This window comes from Tamandua tetradactyla, chromosome 7 (assembly GCF_023851605.1).
Source record: "Tamandua tetradactyla isolate mTamTet1 chromosome 7, mTamTet1.pri, whole genome shotgun sequence".
Lineage (NCBI taxonomy): Eukaryota > Metazoa > Chordata > Mammalia > Pilosa > Myrmecophagidae > Tamandua > Tamandua tetradactyla.
The window spans coordinates 23,303,778-23,329,741 of record NC_135333.1 but is presented as its reverse complement, the minus strand read 5'-3'; the positions used below and the strand labels follow the sequence as shown (position 1 = coordinate 23,329,741).

The window sequence follows — 25,964 nt, the reverse complement described above, 5'->3', positions numbered from 1 at the left end:
AGCCATTCTGAAAGTTCAAGCAGATTTAATACATACCATCACCTATTTGAGGAGTTGGTTATACATCCCCTACAAGAATGCCTCATCTCTTAACTTTCAAAAGCAATAAATTAAAATCTACAATCTACCAACTTGATTTTAATCATTTTTCTTAATCTCCTACTCCCCCTAAATCTTACTCCTAATTCCCCCAGAGATATCAGCAAGTATTGAAAACAATCTGAATTTCATCTTTGATTTTTCCAATGTTTACACATTGGTAGTGGTATTAAAGAGACACAGGGAATCAAGAGAGAAGGGAAATGATAGGAAACAAACTAGGTGCTTTTGATTTACCTCCTAATTTTTAGTGTTATCTTGGTTCACTGTAGCAATTTCTTTAATTATCTGCATCAAGATCATTCTCTTTTTTCCAGAAGTTTAGCAATTAAGAAGATATATGAAATTAGCGATAATTATGATAGAGTTTGGTTACACCATAGTTCAGGAAAGCTCTAATTACTTCAAAAGATATTTTTTAAATTATAAAAAATTCTTAGGATATAATTGGTTTCAAATCCATGTAAAATTGAACTATATTTACATACTATACACGTATACCCTATGTTCCTCCATATAACTCACACAGCCTTCTAGGAAGATGTCTCTTATAAAATCTATTGAAAGTAAACAACAGTGTACTTTCATACTCATAATGCAGATTAAACTATTTTAAACATAACGCCACCATGTGTAGAGTTAGAATATATGAAGATGTTAGTGGCATAATGTAAAAAGCATTGATTGCACTTGGGAGTTAGGAGCCCAGGATGTGACCTTAGGCAAGTCATATAACTTCTCTGAATCTCAGTTTCCCCACATGCATCTCTATAATCATGAGGTTGTCAAGGGTTATGAAAAGATTAAATTAAAGATGATATGCATAAAAGTACTTAGTACTCTGAAGAAAACATTTGAAGGCGAAAGGGAAAGGTGAAGGAGAAAGGAAAGAAAAGGTAAGGCTGATAAAGCTGAAATATGTGATAAACTAATTGTGGGGATGGGTGCTAAGGAAAGAAGGGAAGAGGGGCCAGTAGAATGCAAGAGACACTAAGACTGACCAGGCTGGAATAAATGTTGTCCCATTCACCATTGTCTGAAATGCCTGAATCAAAATTCTCTCATATGTAAATATACTTTTACTTACTCCAAATTACATGAAACACACTGAAACCCACGTGAAATTCATCCATCACTTAACTCTTGACAAGGTATTTTCCTTTTAAACTAGATCTTCCTTAATTCTAAATATTTTCACAAACTTTCTCCTCTCTCGCAAAACTATCCATTTTGGACTTTCATTATTTGCAATTGCAAACCAAAATCCCACTTCTTTCCATTCCATTTCCTCCTGTCCTGGCTTTCTTAACACCAATTCCCAAGCTGTACTCTATGCCTGTCACTACATTTTCTCCATTTCTCTCAAAGCAACCAATGACATTTCTGGATTATTTGTCTTTGCTATTTGCCTTGCTGATTCCCCTGCATCTTCCAGTCTCAACTAATATATCATCTACTCTAAGCAGTCTCTTCTTTGACCACCTTATCTAAGATTCCTTCCTCCATTATTCTCCATCACTGTATGTTAGAGTTCCTTCATGAAACCATAATTTGTAATTTCATATTTATTTACTTACATATACTTTGTTTCCTCCACTAATTTATTATCTTTGAGGATAGAGGTCATGTGCTTAACAGGCATACAATAATTTTTAATGTAAATATTAACATACTACATAAAACCAGAAAAGTATCCAAATGAAGTGAACAGCCAGATAAATTTTCAAAGAATGAGCCCACCCAAATAACCAATACCCAAATCATGCAATGCCAAAACCAAGAACCCCAGAAATCCCATCATGTCTCCTTCAAGTGACAATTTTCTGTTCCTCAAGAGATTCAAACTTCTAAAACCACAGGTTGGTGATTTTGTTGTCATTGTACTTTATATGAATGGAAGTATATAGATCCTATCGTGTCTGGTAGTGAGATTTATCCATGTTGTTGTGTGTAGCTGCAGTTTGTTCATACTCACTGCTAAAGAGAAATGTTATATGAAATGTAGTTTGTGGACCATTGCTGATCTATGCTGTATTGTTACTGATCCATAATGCCTGAAATATAGAAAATGTGCTTGACTATTTAGAAACTTCTCAAAAAACCTGACATGCTGTATAACATGTCACACTATATGAGAGTTTCAGTCCAACAGCTTAGAAAATAAAATCAGGTCCTTTATCACAGAAAGGCTGAGAAAGTACTTCTGTATAGTATTCCATTATATATCAAAATTTATTTATTTGGTCTACTCTTGGACACTTGGGTTGGTTTCTGTTCTGGGCTATTTTGAAGGGTGCTGCTATGAAGATTTTTTCAGTCATTTGGTATCTACTGGGTATATACCCAGGGGAAGAAATGCTGAGTCATAGGATATATACATTTGTCTAACTTTAGAAGTTCATGTTGAATAGTGTTTCACATGTTAACAGCAATTTATACTCCTACCAGTTGTTCAACAGCTGTATCCATGCTTAGTATTGTCAGCCTTAATTTTAGTCATTCTCGGGGTGTGCAGTAGCCTCATTGTGAATTTAAAATGCACTTCTCTGATGACTAATAAACTTGAAAGCCTTTTCATGTTTACTGGTCGTCTAGATATCTCTTTTGTGAAGTGAAGGACCCGTTCAAGCTTTCTGCCCCTTTTTCTACTGAATTGATTTAGCTTTTTTTAAAAAGTGGATTTTTTGAACTTAGTTCCTTATTGCATATTTGTTGCTTTGTTAACCAGCATTTTTTTTTTTTTTACATGGGCAGGCTAGAGGAATTGAACCTGGGTCTCTGGCACCACAGGTGAGAATTCTGACTGCTGAGCCACCATTGCACCACCCTGTTAGCCAGCATTTTTCCTTTCTTTTTTTTGGTGAACTCATTTTAATGAAAATCAATGTCACTTTTTTCTTTTATAGTTTGATCATTTTTTGTTCCATTTTAAAAATCTTGGCACATTTAAGAAATGTTTGACTTAAAGTCATGAAGATAATCTATTTTCTTTTAAAAGCTTTATTTTACCATTCATATTTCGATCTCTTATTCAACTCAGATTAATTTTTTGTGTATGGTATAGGGTAGGGATTCAAATTCACTTTTCCCATATGGCCATCCAACTAATCCAGCACCATTTATTAAATAGCCCAACCCTTCCCTATCGTATGTTAATGCTACCTGTGTCATAAGGTACAACAATCTGTTGACTATATATGTGTAGGCCTATTTGTAGACTCTCCATTCTATTCCATTGGTCTATGTTTCAAAAAATATTTTTGAGTTTTATTATTCACGAAGTCTTACTTAAAGGTTAAAACTTGGCATGTATCATTATTGAAAAAATGATTCAGCAAGAAAACACGGTGCAGCTTGAAGACTTACTTTTATTTAATAAATCTATCCTTTTTTCACATTTCCTTCAAACCTCAAATAATTATGGAACTAATTTTGTTACAGTGACATTTTAATTAGCTTTTGTGGGCTCTCACTGTTTTATCTCATTCAAATAGTGTCTTTTGACTATTCAGATACTTGCACTTCTCTGTTTGCACTTGTTTGGTGGTATGCATGTCTGTTGATACTTGTGTTTTCTCATCACACTGCATTGATACCTGGGAAAAGCAGTGCAGAAGTGACTGTGAACTGAATAAGAGACCCCTAAAATAACATACATTCAACCATCAATAGATTCAGCAATGTGCTAAAGCAGGAGTAAGGGCAAGACCAAATCAGCTAACTTCTAGAATTGATCTTAGGTTCGCTAAAAGTATCATTTAACTTTTAGAAACATACTGCCTTTAGGAAATAGTTAGATAGAAACATTTAGAAATAAGGTCAGCTACATTTCCCACTGAATGGGAAGGAAATCTCCAAATTAATCTTCTGACAGCATCAACAGGCATGCAGGAATTGAACAGTGAGACATGAATCTAAAATAAACAAATGGCACTAATTTGCTAAACCTCAAGAAAAGCCTAGTAACTAATTTTTCTGTTCTTGGTGACGTATAATGAAAGCAATCATAAAGATACTTACTACAACAATTAATACCAAAACCAAACATCTGTATTTTCTCTAACTATTGAGTTGGGTTGGACAGAAAATAGTACAATGCAATAGTTAAGGGTACGGGCTCTGGAGTAAGAATGACCAAAGTGGAAATCTCAGTTCTCTTACTAATTGTGGGACCTTGGAAAAGTCATTTATTTTCCTCAGCTTCAGCTTCCTCATTTGTAGAATAGAAATGACAGTCCCTACCTTGTAGGGCAGTCATGAGGATTAAGTGAGATAATGTTTGTAAAACACTTAGCACCTGAGTTCTGACTCATGAGATGATGACGGAACAGCATCAAATCAAAATATCCTCTGAACTAAACCAAAGTCTCATTTGAGTAGAACAGAACAACAGAATTAATAAACTGATAGGATTCAGTACCTGTTTGTAACTGAGCTGGAGAAAAGGATGAGTAATCACAACAAATTAAAGTCCATTAAAACATTAGTGAATAAAAATTTCTGGAATATAGAGAGCATCATACCCACCCTCTAAACCACCTTCAGCTTAAAAGGCATGGTTCTTCTAAACTACAAGTAAATATTTATATAATTTTGGGGTAAGGAAGTCTTTCCTAGCATAATATCAAAGGCAGAAGCCATAAGAAAAGAAAAGATTGAGAAGTCTAAGTAACATAAAGATTAAAAGCTTTTGTATATCAAAGTTAAATAAAGCACATCAAAATTAAAAACAGACAAAAAAATCTGCAAACTATATAGCAAAAGAATCTTGCTATATAACTAACACTTACAGATGAATAAGAAAAAAGAAAACTGTTAGAAAATGAGTAAAAAATACTAATAGGCAATTCACTGAAGACGAAACATAAAATTAAACTTTGAAAAAAGGGATAACCTCCTTCCAAGAGAACTAATTTAAAATAAAATATCATTTTCATATATAAAATTGGCAGAGATTTTTAAAAGTGAAATACCCAAGGTTTGAAAAGGTATAAATTAGCACTATTCTTCTGAAGAATTTGGCAATACTATCAAAAAACTTTAACATTTTGAAATCCTCTGACCCAACAATTACAGGCATTTATCTACAAAGATTTTACAAAAGGAAAAGTTCATTGAATTACTATTTAAAATAGCAAACAAAAAGGTGTCAAGTCCTTATGAAGGAATAATTAGTGATCATTAAAAAATGACACAGTAGAAAGTGGTTGTCAAAAGGTTATTTTTTGGTTGCAGAACCATTTTTATCCCCCAAAAGAAAAAAATCTAACTTCAACCTAAATGTAGTGAGAAACAACAACAACATTCAAAGGTGTACTATCTTTAAAGTGAGAACTGGGAACCTGGAACACTGCCTACTTATCTTCCCACCGACCTCTGTGCAGAGGATACTCCTTGTAACCCTACGGCTTCAAAGAACACATTTTGAAAACCACTGCTCTTCAAGAACATTGACTGTGGAAAAAAAATCAAGATTGTAAAATTATGAATATGTTTTTGCAAAAAATTATATATGTTTATATTTATATATTATACAATGAAGAATGAGTAGAAAGATAAACATCAAAATTGTGAATAGTACTTATCTTTGAGTGGTAAAGTTTACAGGTAACTTTCATTTTCTTATTGCTTGTATGCCTTTTTTCCTAAATAGTCTATAATAAGCATATATTATATTCATAAGGAAAAAATGTTAGTTATTTTTAAGTTGAATTTTTTCTGTAGAGTACATTTTCTAAAATCTTTTTTTTTTTTTTTTGGTTGGTATTTTAAAGTATTAACAAGTCTTTAGATGCTTGCTCAATGGAAGTAAAATAAATGCCTGTTGTCTGTCAAGGAAATATTGAAAATTAGGTAACTAGACTCTTGTGGCAAGTTTCTCTGCACTCTAATTACAGATTTTCTTTATTCTAAGTTATGCTACCCCATTAAAGATATTCTGTGTTCTGGTTTCTGTGTCTCTTCATACGTTGCTCAATTTCCTGAAAATGCTCACCCCCCCATTCTTTACATGGCTATTTCCTTCTCAGTTTTCAGCTCTCTGGAGAGATCTGCACAGGTCTTCTCTGAACATACTAAGTGTTCTCAGTCATTGCACTCTATCTCTCCTAGCACTTAATACAATTTGGATTATATATTTGTTTACATATTTATTACGTCTCATCTACAAAACTGAAATTTCATGAAGGCAGAGACTATGCCTATTTTTGCTAAAATATGAATATGGAGACTCATGAAGACATTTTTGACTAAATGAGCTGGTGAAGATCCTGTTTTCAACCCTGTTTAAATTTCAAAAAACTTCAATAATAGCATAGAGTCACCTTAACTGTGAACATTTTTGTCATGGTCATATCAATTGATTCAGGACTCACCACAACTGACACTAGGACTGTTAAGATGCCTGATCCAGGACTGCTAGTACTTTATCATGTATCTTTTAGAGAATAAACATTCTGTAACAACATGTAATAAAAGAATATTTGCCCCTTTAACATTTCTTATGGTCTCTTCCAACCCATGAGACATACTAATGAGGACCAGTGTCAATTTACTGATACTTATTACATGTTATCCAATACGACTGATGTGCAGTCACTGAATTATAAACCTTTTTTTTGTCAAGAATCTGAGCAGTGTGAGCTACTATTTTGGGCACAATTTAAATACTAGGGGCTCCATCAATGACAAACCAACAGTCTCAGAGGATGTCTTGCATCTAAACGGGGAACTTAAAAACACCAAAACAGTGTAAGAAAATAACCATGAAAGATACCAAATAGGCATAGAGACATAACATTTTAAATACTTCCAAATATTTGGTTTCAAAGCATAAATGGAGCATGTGAGCTTTTCACATCTTTCCTGCCAAGTCCCAGGAAAAGATGACCATACTACAGTCATTTAGAACAGCTGTTCGGATTGAGCTTCAAATATTTAGTTTCAAAATACAGATCTATTTGCAGTTTAAAACTCAGATGCCTGCATACTCTGAGTAAAAGCACTGCACTGAGATAATCCTTTTAAAGTAGGCTGCTGGCATAATTGTATCTTTATTCATGGGTGAACACTGCTTCAAATGGACAGAGCAAAATGTTAGTCTAAGTCCTAAAGTCAACTATCAGAAGAGATAATTTGCTTTGGTGACAAATACCTCTTTATTATTTTTTTTAAGGCAGGGACTAAATTTTACCAGTATTTAAGGTTAAAGAGAGATGATAGATGTGAAATATTAAGATTTTAGAAGCAAAAAAAAAGGTTGTTTACTTAAAATTGTTGATTTTCTTAAATTTCTAGTTTAGTATACTGTTTTTCTTGTGTGTACTCAAATATATGCTATCAAATCTACATTACTTTGGATTGCTGGAAGGTCCAAGCTACAGAAAGGGATCTCAGTCGTAATTAAAGTCAAGTGGTTGATTTAAAATACCCTTTCACACACTCTGAGGTCATTATGCTTGTTTTCTAGGACTGTGTACAAGCATGGATGTCTAACTGTAGTCCTACACTTTTGGTAGTCATTTAATTCCATAAAGTAATATCCTAAGAGACTGAGAAGACAGGTGACACACATAGTATCTTCTATTCTTCTGAGCAAGTATCAGTTCAAATTGACCAGTTTCAACTGGTTTATTTGAACTTTTCCTTAAGATGGTAGCCATTGAAAATGCCTATCCACTTTTGCACCACAGTTTCGTTTCCCTTTGAATCTCTTAATTTAAACCTTGTTTCTGAAAGCAGCATTTTTTAAAAAGAGACAACTGACAGTATAACTCAGCAAACTACACTAGGCATCTTACAAAACAGTAGTGAATCTTCATCCTTTTCTTCTGATAGGTGTTTCACAAATGAAAATAAGACTCATGAAGGTTATGAAACATATTCTGGGTCATTCAACTGATTAATAGGAGGAAGTGGAAACTACTTTCCGTACTTCTCAATTCACCACTACTCCCTTGTAGGCAGCTGTAGAGATCCCCCAGAACAATTAAATTCCAGGTTGACAAGAATACCCTTCTCAACCTTACCTCTTTATGCACTTTCCAACTATCTACCGTCACATTGAAGAGAGCTTTGAGGGCCTCAATGGCACAGTCTGTCTCCTGAGGTGAGAGAGGAGGTCCATTGTGATCTATGGCCGATTCATACTCATCGGTCCACTTGATGCTAAAGGCACTTTCCAAGATCTGGGTTAGCAGCGGTAGTCCCTGGAGCTCATAGCGCAGTTGTGACCTGATGTCAGTGTGCAAAAGTGACAGGAGGAACAGCAAGCGCAAGTCAAAGCACTTAATGTCATTGATAAACTTTCGGTCCTTGCACTTTCTCAAGAGGTTACAAAGCTTTGCAGCAAGGTTAAGTTCCAGGCTGAGCTGCTGTGCCATCTGACTGTTGAACACTATGTTACACAGACATTTTAAGGACTCCACAATAACTGGGAACTCTGACACCTTCTCCAAAGAATCATCCGACTCATTTAGCTTGGCTAGTCGCAGCAGTATCTGCATGTTTTCCTTGGTTGTTACAGGAACTAAAATCTTTTTGTCTCTGGAGAGAATGCGGAGAACTTCCAGGCAGGACACTTGACATGTTGTTGGGATGTCCTTTACAAGAACTTTAAATATGCCTTCACAGAGTCTCTGAAAAACAAGAATAAGTACGCAAAAAATCATTCTTTGATTCAAATGATTTAAAACAATGTTATCAATGTACTTAACAGCAGTCAAGGATCTGGTTAAAAGAGGTTTTTATTTGATAATTACGGAAGGTCAGAACAGAAAAAGAGCTCATATTTGGCATACTGCTTTTACTTTATGGATATGGGAATTGATGGCCCAACACAGAGTACTTGTGTTGAATTAGTGGCATAGTGAATTAGTGGCATAGTAAGAGCTAGCATATGGGTTTTTTTATTCCTAACCCAATGCTCTTTCTATAAGATCACTATTCTCTTTTAAATTGACTAGTTTTAAATGTCTTTTCATTTTGTTTTTTTTCCTTCCATTGTGTCTTTATTGTAGGCCTGTGACTGCAGGGTTGGGGGTAACTCCCTCCTGGATCTCCAAGAGGCCCTCCTGGCAGTTCTTTGCTTCACATTCTTTTTTTCTTTTTTTTTTTTTTTTAATATTTTTATTGACAAATCCTCACACACATACAGTCCATGCAGGGTGTACAATCAATGGCTCACAATATCATCACACATTTGTGTATTCAGCATCATGATTATTTTTAGAATATGTGCATCACTCCAGAAGAAAAAAAATAAGAAAAAAGAAAAAACTGATACATCTCATATCCCTTACCCTGCCCTCTCATTGATCACTAGTATTTCAATCTACCCAATTTATTTTATTTCGTCTCCCCCATTACTTATTTTTATTCATATTTTTTTACTCATCTGTCCATTCTCTGCATAAAAGAAACACCAGACACAAGGTTTTCACAACCACAGTCACACTGTAAAAGCTGTATCATTATACAATCATCTTCAAGAATCAAGGCTACTGGAACACAGCTCAACAGTTTTAGGTACTTCTCTCCAGCCACTCCAATACATCATAAAATGTAAAGAGATATCTACATAACGCATAAGAATAACTCTGAAATCTCTCAGCCATTAAAACTTAATTTTGTCTCATTTCTCTCTTCTCCCTCCTGATCAAGAAGGCTTTCTCAATCCCTTGATGCCAGGTCTAAGCGAATTCTGGGAGTTCTTTCAGTGAGTTTTAACATCTGACTATACTTAATATGGAATGGAGGGCAATCAGTCTGAATCATAGCTGTTCCTTCCCCAGAAGTAAAGATTAACGCCTCAATAATTTTTTGTTCACAATTGCCCACAGTACAGCTTTCATAAAAAGATTTAAAGAAGTAGGCATTTTTTTGGGTTTTGGTTGTACTATTTCTTTTGAATTTATAATTCCATGACAGTAACCCCATGTTTTATAAACTCTAGAATCCTCTTTAGCTAAGATCTAATAATATTTAATCATCAAATGGTCCCAGAGAATATCTTTTATGGACAAAACTGCTAAAATTTATTCCAAGTGGCAGACTCCAAAGGGGACTCAACTGGCATACATGATGCCTGTGATGATCAGATTCATGTGTCAACTTGGGCCAGGTAATGATACCTAGTTGTCGGGTAAAGCAAGCACTGGCCTAGACGTTGCTGTGAGGATATTTCATGGACTCAAGTCATGAGCACGCTGGTCGCATCCACAGCTGATTACAACTTCAGTAGGCTAACAGGAGTGTCTTCTGAAATAAATGACATTTAATCTAATCTCCCAAAGGCTTTTAAGGTGAATTCAGAAGAGAGAATCTCTCGATTTCAGCCAGTCAGCCTCTCCTGGAGAGCTCATTGAGGACCTTCATTTGGAGCCGACAGCTCGAGGCCTGCACTACAGATTTTGGACTCTCAAATCCCCACGGCTGTGTGAGATACTTTTATAGATCTCATATTTACAGATATCGCCTCCTGTTGGTTCTGGTTTCTCTAGAGGACCCTGATTAGTACAATGCTTTTGAGCTAATTACAGAAAGGTGCTCTTGCCAGGCAGATAAACTCACTTGGTAGACAAATTACTAAAAGTCCCCCTCACCCCTACCATCTTCTTCTTGGCAGCCTTGGGCTGTGACACAGGGCTTGGGAAGCTCAGATTGTGGACAGGACCTTCACTCCTCTTTGTTTTTTAAATGTAAGACACAATTGTACACATATATGCAGCAATTTCGGTTCAAAATCCTGGTGCCATTATATCAGAAACTGTTCTTTTAGGAGTGAAAGGCATAATTATTTCTATCATTGCCAAATTTAAGACTCACCATTCATTCCCTCAAAATTCGATTCAATTTTTTTCTCTATAAAATGCAGGTCTGAGTCACTCAGCTCATACTTTTCTTTGGAACAAGCAGCCATAACCATCCTAATGCTTATCATTTTTGTACATTTTAAATGTACATTTAAAAACAATAGATGTACATTTTACATTTATTGTTACATTTTAAAACAATAACAAGAACTACGATGAATGAAAGATTTAAAAAAATTTTCTATTAATAAATCATCAGACTTTAACTCTTTAAAATGAGGCTACTCTGGGTCAAGCATTATGATTTTGTAGGGGGTTCATGGGTGTGGTTCAGTGACTGAATGCTCATCTGCCATGAGGGAGACCCGGATTCCATGTGGGAGATCTGGGTTCCATGCAGCAGACCGGGGTTTGATCCCAGCCCATGCAGCCCCCCAAAAAAAGATCTTGTAGAAATCCCAAGCTATGTGCACCCTCTCAGTAGATTCTAGCTGTATATCAATGGAAATGCTAATTTCCAATGTTCTGTGTCTTCTACATGAGGTGGGAAGGAATATTACCTGAAAAAGTAAAAAAATTTCATAATGATAACTCTATGCCTTCCATACATGATAACGAGAAGCAACTTTTTAAAAAAAAATTTTTATTGTAAAAATAACATAAATTTCAAAGCACACAACAATGAGTTATAGAACAGATTTCAGAGTTTGGTATGGGTTACAGTTCCACAATTTTAGGTTTTCTTTCTAGCTGCTCCAAGACATTGGAGACTAAAATGGTCCATATAATGATTCAGCAGTCATAATCATTTGGAAGCAATGTTTTTATGTCATCATTAAACTATTTTGTTTAAATGAATGCTATTGGGAATGCATTCCCACAGGTGGGAAAGTATATGTGTCCCTTACTAAAAACATGTAAAGCAGGGAAAATTTTATCCAGTGTCAGATATTTTACATCCAAGGCAAAAACAAAACAAAAAATGTTCTACATACTACTTCTTATTTGGTATATTTCTGGGGGTAAAATCAGATCACCTTTATTTCCCATACTTTTTTTTTTTCTCAAAAAAGAAATCATCTACCTTCTTATTTAAGAAATACCTAATACATACATATATAACAGTCACATAATGACTGTTAGGAAGCTTTTGCTATAATGGCTCTTGCAAAATAACACAATTTTTGGACAATGGCTCCTTTATTTAATTATGATGCTATAACTTAAAACAAACAAATATACGCTTAAAAATTCAATAAAAGTGACATTAAATATTACAATTTCGGACAAAGACACACTGCCTTGCTCAATATAATCATTTCTATTTATTGAATATTATAAAGAACAAATTAGTGAATTGTTTCCCACATTTGGATGAATCAAAAAGTTTTGCTTTGTGTATGTATGCTACAGTATTGAAGAGTTAATATTCTTTATGACTCCTTTCAATCTGCTGAGTGCATGAGCTGCTTCCATGTTTCAAAGATGTTCTTGTATTTTTGCCTTTATTTTGCCCTAAAGTATTTTTTTTTGTTCTATAGCTATTTTTTAGTTGATTTTATGCTTCCTAAAACATACTATGCTCTCCACAGCTCTCCCTTGCTCAGAGAAGGCAGCTGAAATGAACCCAGTGTCCCTTTTTCAAACTGTCCCTATCATAAACCCCTCCCTGTCCCCCTGACAACTTTCTTCTGAACAATGATATATGCTGAACATACTACTTGCTTAAGGTCAGTGGTCCTGGGCTTGAAACTTGTTCAACATGCCACAGATTCTATAACCAGAACAGTATGGTGATTAAAAGCCAAAGTTTCTAGGTTGAAATTGCTTGTGTTTAGTCCTATGATTCTGCAATCGTGAAAGAGTTGCACTGGAAAAATTACTCTATTTTCCAGGGATCCAGCAGACACTTTTTAGAATACTGAAATTCTGAATATTGCAAATACACTGAATATATATTATAGAGTGCAAGTAGATTGAAATTCTGTGATTCTAGTACACAGATAGCTTGACTGAGCTAAGGAATACCAACTTTCTTAGAGAAAAGAAGCATTCTTGACCCTTACAATTTAACCTAAAAGTAGACCTATATACTTGAGAAATTATGTGCCACTTTTGTCAAATAAATTCACACAATCATTTTAACAACAAAAACAAATTCAAACCCTGGCTCTTCTATTTATTAATGGTATAACCTTGGCAAGTTTCTTAGCCTCATTTATGACAAGAATTAAAGAGAGTACACATGTCCAGCACCTAGGACAATGCCTGGCATGTGTGAGTGTTCAGTACAGGCTATCCATTATTATCTAACATAGTCTCAAAATCCTCAGCTTGGCATTTTAGACCCTCCAGCCTGCTTTTTGAGTCTTCTTCATTTAAAAATAAAATAAAATAAAAAAATAACAAGAAACAAAAACATTCTTAACATATGATCATTCAGTTCTACACATATGTCATGGTTAGGGACAGGTGTCAACTTGGCCATGTTGTGGTACCTGTTTGTCTGATTGGGTAAGCACTGGCCTGTCTGTTGCAATGAGGACATTTCATAGGATTAGGTTATGATCACGTTAGCTACATCCACAGCTGATTCCATTTGTGATCAGCCAAAGGGGAGTGTCTTCTGCAATTAGTGATGCTAAATGCAATCATGGGAAGCCTTTTAAGGAGGACTCAGAGGAGATAAGTTGCATTCCTGCTTTGGCTGGCGAGCCTCTCCTGTGGAGTTCATCCAGGCCATCCATTGGAGTCATCAGCTTCGCAGCCTGCCCTGTGGATTTTGGAATCTGCGTTCCTACGGTCACGTGAGACACTTTTATAAATTTTATATTTGCAAGTGTTCCCTGTTGATTCTGTTTCTCTAGAGAACCCTAACTAATACAACATATAATCAGTAATATCATCACATAGTTGCATATGCATCATCATGACCATTTCTTAGAACATTTGCATCAATTCAGAAAAAGAAAAAGACAACAGAAAAAAATTCATGCATACCATACTCCTTACCCCTCCCTTTCATTGATCACTAGCATTTCAATCTACTAAATTTATTTTAACCTTTGTTCTCCCATTATTTATTTTTATTCTGTATGTTTTACTCGTCTGTTGATAGGTAGATAAAAGGAGCATCAGACACAAGGTTTTCACAATCACACAGTTACACCGTGAAAGCTATATCATTATATAATCATCTTTAAGAAGATGGCTACTACATTTTCAGGCAGTTTCCTCCAGCCTCTCCATTACATCTTGACTAAAAAGGTATCATCTGTTTAATGCATAAGAACAACCTCCAGGATATCTTAACTCTGGAATCTCTCAGTCTTTGACACTTTATTTTGTCTCATTTCACTCTTCCCCCTTTTGGTTGAGAAGGTTTTCTCAACCTCTTGATGCTGAGTCTCAGCTCATTCTAGGATTTCTGTCCCACATTGCCAGGAAGGTCCACACCCCTGAAGTCATGTCCCACATAGACAGTGGGAGGGTGGTAAGTTTGCCTGTTGTGTTGACTGGAGAGAGAGGCCACGTCTGAGCAAGAAAAGAGGTTCTCTTGGGGGTGACTCTCAGGCCTAATTTTAAGTAGGCTTGACCTATCCTTTGTGGGGTTAAGTTTCATATGAACAAACCCCAAGATTGGGGACTCAGCCTATTGCTTTGGTTATCCCCATTGCTTGTGAGAATATCAAGAATTCTCCACTTGGGGAAGCTGAATTTTCCCCCTTTCTCACCATTTCCCCAAGGGGACTTTGCAAATACTTTTTTACTCACTGTTCAAAGCACTGAGTCTTCTTTTATACCTCCTCTCAGGTTACATTCTATTTCAAACTATCTGCCACTGAGCTCTTTTGCTTTCTTACAGCCTCCAGTTTACACTGATCAGTACTTCCCCTCTTTATTTAAGTTTTAACCATTCTCCTGGGCTAAACTTGAAATCCACTTTAAACATAAAGTCTTCCCTAACCATTTCAGACCCTATCAGCAGCCCTCTACAAGGAATTCAAAGCACTGATTTTCAGCAATTATTTGGTATTTAGTGCATCTTTCTGTTAGTTTTCTTTTTATGAGTTTCTCTTTCCTACTAAACACTCTATGAAGGCAAAAATAACATTTTGTTGTAAGAGAAGAAAATGTACTCTGGCTTCTGAGACAGAAAGACCTGGGTCTAATATCTGGCTTTGCCACTGACTAGTCGTGTGATTTAGACACATTATTTAATTTCTCTGAACCTTAGTTTCCAATCTGTAAAAGAATTTTACCTATATCTTACCTATATCAACTGCATTTTATCTATATGTTGTGAAATAGGCACTGGGATATATATGCACTCTTTGAATGATGAATTTTATTATGTTTTATTCTTCAGAATCCTTGCAGCCCTTAAGCAGAGCTAGTATACAATAAACAGGCAAATAATAAATTAAGAAATCCCACTGATCTCAAGCATTAGTAGAGTCTATTAATGTATCTTGACACTTCTCCTTTATCTAAGAAGGAAACAGAGAAGTAGTAAAGGCTAACTTGTGACTTTACTGGTAGAAGAGTACCAGTCTTTTCATACAAAGTCCAGAAATTATGTCTTCATATAAAGGTCTTTCTTCTGGAGAGTTTAAATTACATATATGTTTTTTACAATACAAAATCAATAAGACTATTAAATTAAATAGAAAAAATTATACTATCAGGTATTTTCTTGTATGCAGTATACAAAAGGAGGGCTTATCCTTAATTCTATTTAATTTTCAGTAACATATATACTATTTTGACATACAGACTTATAATCACAATGCATATGTAATTTTGTTTGACTTTTTCACTTAACATTATAAGATAAGCACTTTTCCACACTGCTACAGAATTCTCATAAACATAATTCTAAATGGATAATTTAAAAGCATAATTTAAATATGCTTCCTGTCCTCAACAAGTCTAGTATAGAAAACAAAAGAGTCCAGAAAAAAGCAGTAAGCTTAGCATTAGAAGGAATGGCTTCACAATTTTAACAATTATAGTAATATTTCTTCCTTATACACTTTCAGTGCATTAAAAACCATCATATATTTTCTTAAATCTAAGAAATGCTTATTGAGTACTTACTATGTGATTCTTAGGGAAGTTAAGTGGTTGCCTAAGAACACTTAGCTCAGAAGTGGAATGCTAGGACTCGATCCAGATCATTTGACTCCAATGTAATTTTCAGTCTATGTCAATGATTGCACCATAGCTGTCTACCATTTAGTAACTGTGATCTTTAGTATTCCACTTTATTAGGTCTATATTTTCATCTTAAGACTAAATTTCATCTAAGGCAACCTTCTTCTAAGCTCCAAAATGGTGGGCTTTTCACTATGAATCTGTAAAACTAGGATCAGCTTTGGCTTTAACTATGAAACATACAAAATATGCTATAAAACATGTGCATTCAAATGATCTATCATGATACATACACTGTCTTAAGAGGTGATTTCTAAAGATGAAATTTCAAGTTTTGGACATAAAGGCAAATGTCTTTGCTTAAAAAGACTGACATTATATAGTTCATCTACTGGGACCCTAGTAATACAACAGAGGTTGTTAGGAAATACTTTTTGGACAAGTGCTACTCAAAAGTGTTGTCTATGCTAGCCAAAAACTAAAGGACAAATACTGTATGGTCTCACTGATATGAACCGACATTAGTGAATAAACTTGGAATATGTCATTGGTAACACAGACCATCAGGAGATAGAAACAGGGTAAGATAAGGGGTAATTGGAGCTGAAGGGATACAGACTGTGTAACAGCACTGGATACAAAAACTCAGAAATGGACAGCACAATACTACCTAATTGTAATGTAATTATGTTAAAACATTGAATGAAGCTGCATGTGAGGTATACGTTTTTTTTTTTCTATTATCATTTTATTTCTTATTCTGTTGTCTTTTTATTTCTTTTTCTAAATCGATGCAAATGTACTAAGAAATGATGAATATGCAACTATGTGATGATATTAAGAATTACTGATTGTATATGTAGAATGGAATGATTTCTAAATGTTTTGTTAGTTATTTTTTTTTAATTAATAAAAAAAAAAAAAGTGTTGTCTATGGATTGGTGCCAGCTCACAAACTGTTACTGGACCATGTTGAGATAAGGACTTAGTACAAAACAACTGAAAGTTTGCATTTAGAAACTTTTATACTAATTTGAGTTTGCTGTGACATCCAAGGATATGACTTTTTAAAAAATATTTTTATTTAAGAAAACAAACAATACACTTAGAACCACCAAAAATGGATATCTCAGTTAGCTTATCCATGGGCATATCTAAATAAAGTATCCAAATAATCACTGTAAAACCTGTGTTTGCACAATAAGTTTCATAAACCAATTTAAAATTAAGGCAAAAAAGGAAAAAACCATAAATTCAGACAGCAGAGTTTCTTAAATTTTAAATATTAAACTCTAATTTAGATACCATTTGATCACCTGGGACATGATTATTTAATAGTTCATTTTTATTTCATTTTATAAAAGTATTACTCCATTCCAAATTAGAGAAAAACAAACAAAAAAACCCTCGTTCTTCATTACAAATAATTTGAGATGCACTGTTCTAGACAATTCATTTCATCGTTGTAAGCTTTCTCTGACTACAAAAACAGGTAGTAAAATTAACTCAGATCCCACAATAATGAGTAAATAAGATAAAGGCTAATATATATGCTTAGGACATTCATTAGTCATTGTGGTGGAAAGTGAAAGGCGTCCACCAAAATTCATTCTCCCATTTTTATACTATAAGAGAACTGTGGTGCGACCCATGGCTGCCTAGCTATAGCACATTATCCAGCTGCTCTTCATGGCCATGTAATTGAGCTCTTGCCCATGGAAGGCATGAGGACATATTGTATACCATTTCCAAGTATGGGTTTTAAAACAGTGGCATGGCATCCTCTACTTTCTAGTCCTTTTCTACAGACTTGCACCTAGAAGTAGCAGTCCAGCCTAGGCTAGGAAAATGCTCAGATGGTGAAGCATGACTTGATGAGCTGAAAAGAAACTGAGTCCCTGAATAAATTCATAGAACAGAACCAGCTGCCTAACTGATCATTACAGAACTGTTACCTGAAAAGGTAATAAACACTAAAATTTTTTAAATCACTTCTCTCTTGGTATCCTTTTGTTAAAACTTAGCTTTAACATAAATGGTATGTACCTTAGAAATATGGTATCCCATCAATGCCTCAAACAGAACTTCTTGCGCCATCAGTCTGTAAGTAGCAGATGTTATATTTCACCTCAATGGCAAGCTACTACTCTCTATGTCTAATACAGGAGTTAGGCCAACTTGGCTTTGATTGTGTCATGACTGGTCTGGACATTTATTTATTTATCATCCATCAATAATTCACCAGGTATCCTTTTAATAATTTCAAGGCAATGTGCTTTGCACTGGGGACACAATGGTAAACAAAATAATTGCAAGGAACTTAATTAGAATCTAATGTGGGAGAATTACAAACACAAGCCATAGATTCATGTGATAAATATATAACTCAGGTTTCTCAACCTCAATACTGATGTTTTGAATAATTCTTTGTTGTAGGAGGCTATTCTGTGCATTGCTGGATATTTAGAAACATCACTGGATTTCACCAGCTAGATGCCAGTAAACCCCTCCCACCCCGTTATAACAATCAAAAACGTCTCCAGTAATTGGTAAGGAAATGGACCAATTCAGCGAAAAACTGCCCAAGCAAGTCACATCTAAGATGATAAATGAAATATACAGGTCTAATTTCTATTCAGTCATTTAACAAATTTGAGTGCCTACAATAAAGAAGGCACTGTGCTAGGTGCTTGGGGTACAGCGGTGAACAAAACAGATAAAATCCGGTTTATATAAAGAAGATCATAGTCTAATGGGAGAGACAGAGAATAAACCAATCAACAAACAAATATACAATTAAAATGTTATTCAATGTTATAAAGGAACGGGATGCTGTGACAAAGAATAATCGAAGGATCAACTTTAGATAGAGTGATATTTAAGTCAAGTTCTGATGGTAAGAAGCTGCTAAATATTCAAATAGAAGAAAAATACATTGTAGGCAGAGCCTCGTGTATTTAAGGCCCTGAAAAGCCAGTGGTAGTGGCAGAGTGCTGTGAGATAAAACTAGAGAGTAATCATGGATCAGATCATGTGGAGTCTTATAGGTTATAGTAAGATTAGACTTTAAATGCTTTGGAAAGTCACTAAAGGAGCTTAAACAAAAGGGTGATATAGCCCAGTTATAATTTTAAAAAGACTGCATAGGTTGTTGTATAGAAAACAGATTAGAGGGTTGCAAATGCAGCTTTAATTAGAGTGGTAGGAGGGAAGAGGGAGATAAACGGACGGATTTGATACAGATTTTGGAGGGAAAATTAACAGAATTTGCTGTTGTACTGTGTTTGTGTGAGGGAGAGAGAAGTTTCTGGCTTAAGCGATGCAGTGTCATTTATTGAGGGGATAACTGGGGGTAGAACAAGTTTTGGTGAAACTTCTGTGTGGACACATTAAGTTTGAGAGGACTACAGAGATTCAAGTAGGAAGTTTGGTATGTGATCAAAGCCCTAAGCCACCTTCTGGGCTATACTTTCTCTGTATGAGGGCACAGAAATAGATCAGGCCACCTAAAAATATATAAAGAGAGAAAAGAGGGAGCGCTAAAAAATGCAAACATCTAGAGGATTAGGGAGAAGGAGTTGGTAAAGGACATCACTAGAGAAGACGAAGAAATTTAGGAGTCTGGTACACTGAAAGACTGGCAGGAGAATATTTTATGGAGGGAGCGGTCAACTGTTTCAAATGCTGCTGGAAGATAAAGTAAGATTAGGATAGAAAAAGGTTTTTGGATTTGCCAACACAAGATCACGAATGACCTTTATTAAAGCAGCTTATAAAAATATTTGGGAGGCTAAAAAGTAGAGAGAGAAGCAGACATTTCAAGACGTGAGGCTAAAAGGAAAGCAGAAAAAAGGGAGGTATTGAGAAGGAATATAAGGTCAAGAGGATATACCAGTCTATGTATATTTGATGAAGGGAACAAAGAATACCAAATTAATCCAGAGGGCAATGGGGAATTTATTGTAGGATATTAAACTAAGGGATGACATTAGATTTGTGCTTTGGAAATATTGCAAAGGAGGGTAACATGGAGAGTGGACAAGAAAAAACCAGGGCCAGAAGCAGGGAGATCAATTAAGAAATTGTTGCAGGGCAGGCCACAGTGGCTCAGCAGACAGGAGTGCTTGCCTGCGATGCCAGAGAACCCGGGTTCAATTCCCAGTGCCTGCCCATGTAAAAAAAAAAAAGAAAAAGAAAAAGAAATTGTTACAGTAGTCCAAGTGAAAAATGATGGAGGTCTGAACTGAGGCAGCAGCAGTAGAGCTAATGGTAGTAGAACTAGTAGTAGAAGTAGAGTGAGAAGAGATTTGAAAGAGGCAGAACTGAATGATTTGGTGGAATGCCTGGGTGAAGAAGAGGAGGCAAGGAGCCTCCTGGGTTTCTAACTTGAACAACCTAAACGATGGTAGTGCCATTCACTGCTAATACAGGGAGCTCATTTCTTAAGTTGGCAGCAAAACCAAATGTCTTTGTCTGGTAGACACTTCTCCTTAATGGTCTCATAGTAGACACATCAAAAAAATATATCCAAACTCATTAACTAGGAAGTCCCATAACCCATCTTTCTAACACTCATATTTAACTACTCACTGCCACAATATCCTTGATCAACACAGAAAATTCTATTCTCTATGACTTCTGTGCCATTTCTCAGGTTATTTCCCATACTTAGAATACTCTCCCAACCTCCGGCCTTCCTAAATCATCCCTTTCTTTAAAGGAAATGCCATTTTCTTCATCATCCTCCATCAGGAAGTAATTTATTCCATTCTAAATCCAGAATACTTAATCTCTACTGCTTTTATAATACTTAACACCTCTGACCTTGAATTATATTTATGGAAACTTCTTAACTCTCTTACCAGCCTTTGGAGGGACAGGATTTGTTTGATATATTTCTGTTTTGTCCACAGGCACAGATCTGCTGTCAAATATGCTGCATAAATACTTACATATACACATAGTAAGTGTGACATCTTCAAAGCACTGTGTGCTTAGAGTATAATGTCCTAACATTCAACAACTCATTAAGTACTGGGTTTGAATGCCAGCTGCCACTTAGTGTATGACTTTGAATTAATTGGTCAACTTCTTTAAATCTCTTATTTGTAAAATGGGGATGGTAGTACCTACTTCATATGGTTTTTGGGGGAATGAAATATGAATATGTTCTGCCCTAGAATAAAATAAACATTCAGGTTAATTACCATTATAACTACAATGCTAATGCCATATATCTATTATCTATACCCTTTAGAAAGAAACTACATGGTACAGCATATGAGTTGCAGAGTCAGACAGACGTGATTTCACTCTTTATAACCTGAGAGCAACCTAGGTAAGTTACTTGCTTTCTCAGAGCTTTAGTTTTTTTATCTGTGAAACGGGGATAATACCCCTGTATTACAATGTTGTTTTATTAAAACAGATGATGGTACAGAGTAAGAGCTACAGTTGTACATTTCCCAGAATAACTATCCCTGAGATAATTTAAAGTCTCAGCCAATAGCAATATCTTGAAGGAGGTTTGTTTTTCTGGAACAAGATATTATCAATATGAATAAGATATTATTAATAATATTAATAATTTCTGGAAAATATTATTTCATGGAATAAGAAGCCTACATGGAGATTTGGAACCTAATTTTCTCTCTGACACTGGTGCTTATCAAAGAACTTACTGAGCTGAGGTTTTCAAAAATCTTTACTATTAGTTGGTGAAACTTAGGTAAACATTAATAGATTAATTTAGAATAAAAACGGTCCAATGATTGAATAAATAAATCAAACTGAAACAACAGTCAACAGAGGAAGTAAACACTGCAAAAGACACCTAAAATTTGTTTCTTTTTTACAAGAAATAGAAAAATGCAATAACTTTCCAGTTCAAGCTAGAAAGAGGCAGGACACACACACACACCATAGGTACTGAGTTCAAATTGGTAAGTAACCTAGGGTAATTACAGGCCAGAAAAGAGCCAAAGAGATAAAATAGGGACAATTTCCAGAATCAGAACGTTAAGAGTTAGAAGGGTGGGACAGAGATCTTGGAATGAGCTGAGACTCAGCATCAAGGGATTGAGAAAAAACCCTAGAATGAGCTGAGACTTAGCATCAAGGGATTGAGAAAACCTTCTCAGGCAAAAGGGGGAAGAGGGAAATGAGACAAAGTGTCAATGGCTGAGAGATTCCAAACAGAGTCGAGAGGTTATCCTGGAGGTTATTCTTATGCATCAAGTAGATATCATCTTGTTATTCAAGATGTAATGGAAAGGCTGGAGGGAACTGCCTGAAAATGTAGAGCTGTGTTCCAGTAGCCATGTTTCTTGAGGATGATTGAATAATGATTCAGCTGTCACAATGTTACTGTGTGATTGTGAAAACCTTGTGTCTGATGCTCCTTTTATCCACCATGTCAACAAAGGAGTAGAACATATGAAATAAAGATAAATATGGGGAACAAATGCTAAAATAAATTTAGCTTGAAATGCTAGTGATCAATGAAAGTGAGGGATAAGGGGTATAGTAGGTATAATCTTTTTTTTTCTTTCCTGTGTTCGTTTTATTTCTTTTTCTATTGTCTTTTTATTTCTTTTTCTGAATTAATTCAAATGTTCTAAGAAATGATGAATATGCAACTAAGTGATGATATTGTGAATTACTGATTATGTATGTTGACGTTTTATTTTGTTTCTTAATTTTTTAATTAATAAATAAATTTTAAAAAAGAGTTAGAAGGGGCTATAATGATCACCTAATATTAACAAATACTAGCATTCAAAAAATTCTAAGAAAATGGGTTGTGGTCAAGTAAGTTTGAGAAACTTACAAGGTATATTAAAATATTAAAGATTCTCAATGTACTATAGAAAAGAAACCTGTTTAATTTGCTAAACCAATGTTTTCTTAATTTATTTGACCATAAACTCTTTTTAAAAAATAATACCTAATAATATACTCAGGATAAGGGAATATCTCTCATTTTACAGATACGGAAAATGATTTGCTTAAGGTAGCAGACAAAGCTATGACAGGAAAGAGGACTCATTTGACTCTCAGTCCTACTCTGTTTTCATTCTATTGCTGTCTATAATATAAAAGAAATAAAGCAAAAATGGATGTTAGCAATTAAAAACAATTTGGTTTAAGCTAGGCTCTCTAAAGTCGATTTTTTTTTTTTAAAACAGAGCATACAAAACCCAAACATTCTTACCATATGATCATTCTTGGTATATAATCAATAACTCACAATATCATCAAATCATGTAGTTATATATTCATCATCATGATCATTTCTTAGAACATTTGAATCAATCCAGAAAAAGAAAAAAGAAAAAAATTCCTACATACCATACCCCTTACCCCTCCCTTCCACTGATCACTAGCATTTCAATCTACTAAATTTATTTTAACATTTGTTCCCCCTATTATTTATTTATTTTTAATCCATATGTTTTACTCACCTGTCTAAAAGGTAGATAAAAGGAGCATCAGACACAAGGTTTTCACAATCACACAATCACATTGTGAAAGCTATATCATTATACAATCATCTTCAAGAAACATGGCTACTGGAACACAGCTCTACAGTTTCAGGCACTTCCCTCCAGCCTCTCCATTATACCTTAACTAAAAAAGGGGTATCTGTATAATACATAAGAATAACCAGGATATAATTTTTAAAAGACTGCAATGGTGTATAGAAAACGGATTGGAGGGTGGCAAACACAGCTTTAACTAGAGTGGCAGGAGGGAAGAGGGATATAAATGGATATATATATCTAGGATAACCACTTGACTCTGCTTGAAATCTTTCAGCCATTGACACTTTATTTTGCTCATTTCACTCTTTCCCCTTCTGGTCGAGGAGGTTTTCTCAGTCCCTTGATGCTGAGTTCCAGCACATTCTAGGATTTCTGTCCCATGTTGCCAGGAAGGTTTACCCCCCTGGAAATCATGTCCCATGTAGAGAGGGGGTAGGGAGTGAGTTTGCTTGTCATGTTGGCTGAGAAGAGAGAGGCCACATCTGAGCAACAAAGGAGGTTCTCTGGGGGTGACTCTTGGGCCTAATTTTAAGTAGGCTTATCCTATCCTTTGCAGGGATAAGTTTCATATGAACAAACCCCAAGACTGAGGGCTTGGCCTATTGCTTTGGTTGTCCCCACTGCTTAAGAGAATATCAGGAATTCTCCACAAGGGGAAGTTGAATTTTCCGCCTTTCTCGCCATTCCCCCAAGGGGATTTTGCAAATACTTTTTTTATTCCATGTTCAAATCACTCTGGGATTTATCAGGGTAGCACTCTGGACAAATCTACAAAATCTCATGTCCTACTCAATGTTCCATGTACTTATGGTGCTCAATTGAACTGTCCACATAAGTTATATTAGGAAATGCACTAGTCAAAATATAAATTTTGTACCAAATAAACATTTTTTGCTTTCTTCTAAAGGGGATTTTGAAGACCACTTTTTTCTCTCTTTAAACAAACAATTCTAAGTCATTAAACATGGTTCTACTTAATTTTTTTCTGTTTCTGTTCTTCTATCATAGTGGTAATGGAGCACCTATTTCAAAGTCTGCAATTTCTCACCGATAAGAAGGGAACTTTTTTGCCCATTATGTCTAAAATGTTATCCACACGCTTAATTTATGCTCTCACTATAATAATCAGTACTTCTACTGTAACAGGATAGGACCCTATTCTCAAAATAGGCTATACACATTCATCTAGGAAATATGGCACATCTGCCAGGAATACTTAAAGTCATAGGACAATCCTGGTACATCTTCTACTAAAAGGTTAATTTTTGGCAGTAGTGGGAAGAAGATGTTCTACATGAAACTAAACTGCATTATAAATTACAATGCAAAAACTACATGACTTTTTAAGATAAAAATGAGATGTCAAAGGAATTTTGTAGTGAAGGCAGGTCCTTTGGATGCTGTTTCCCTGGTCTCTCAAGGTTATACCCACACTCTTCTCTGGTAGATGTCACTGGATATATATTCCACAGGGATCTAATTTTAGTTTTTAACAGGAGATGAAGGTCAGCCACCTAAATCTGATCATTCTAAACTTTTGCCCTCTGTGTACAGCATGTGTGAGTGTGCATATCAGAGAAAGATAGAGCGAGAAACGTATTAAATTCCAAAATAAGCTTAAAAGAGTTGGGACAATGTTAACAGTCCTTCAAGGCAGAACTACTGAAAAACTGCTTTACAAAAATACTAAACAGTTAAACGGCTTACTACTAGAATTTGAAAATGTGTTTTTAATAAGTCATAGAAAAATGATTCTGGAGGTCAAATTTGGAATTTCTTTATAAAAAGCTAATGATGATTATACAATAAAAAAGTTTAAAAACAATCTAAAGATGAGAATTTCTAAATGAATATTCATGCAGCTGGGTCTGTTAATATGTAGCTTAATATCATTCACACGCACACATACTCTTTGGATTTTTTCCTACTTGCAGTATGGGATACAGTACTGGCAATCCTTACTTTTCATTTAATGGATGTTATCTTTGTGAATGAGCTTTATCTTACCTCCTAAATTTCACCTCTAGCTTCCCTTCTTGCACATGTACATTTTTCAACAATATAATCATTCAGGCTATGTTCTATGCTATGGTGATCCTGCAAAAAGACTGAAAAGACAGTTCAGAGTAAAAATTATATAAATTGGGCTAAAGTTTCCTTGCTAATGACAGATCCCAAGAAGCTGCATCATTAAGAGTTCATCAACAGATGGGAAAGTCAGCACAGGTGTAAACTAAAGCATACTAAACAAATCAGTTGCCGCTTTCTTTTTTGACTGAAGGCAGAAATGGGTATGTCTAAAGTTTTTATTTCTCTCCAAACACAGCACCAGCTTCTATCTGCTTCTACATTT

General features: G+C 35.1%; 1 protein-coding gene across 8 annotated transcripts in view; it reads right to left on the bottom strand.

Annotated features, from left to right (window-relative positions):
• RIC8B (RIC8 guanine nucleotide exchange factor B) overlaps positions 1 to 25,964 on the bottom strand; it is a 128,265-nt gene that overhangs the window by 78,497 nt on the left and 23,804 nt on the right. For all 8 annotated transcript variants that reach the window (XR_013179240.1, XR_013179241.1, XR_013179242.1 and 5 more), the window contains exon 3: positions 8,127 to 8,735. Coding sequence is in view for 3 of the 8 variants with exons in the window: in XM_077168614.1 (XP_077024729.1) it covers positions 8,127 to 8,735 (609 nt within the window). In the remaining 5 variants the exon portion in view is untranslated. The remainder of the gene's footprint in view (positions 1 to 8,126; positions 8,736 to 25,964) is intronic.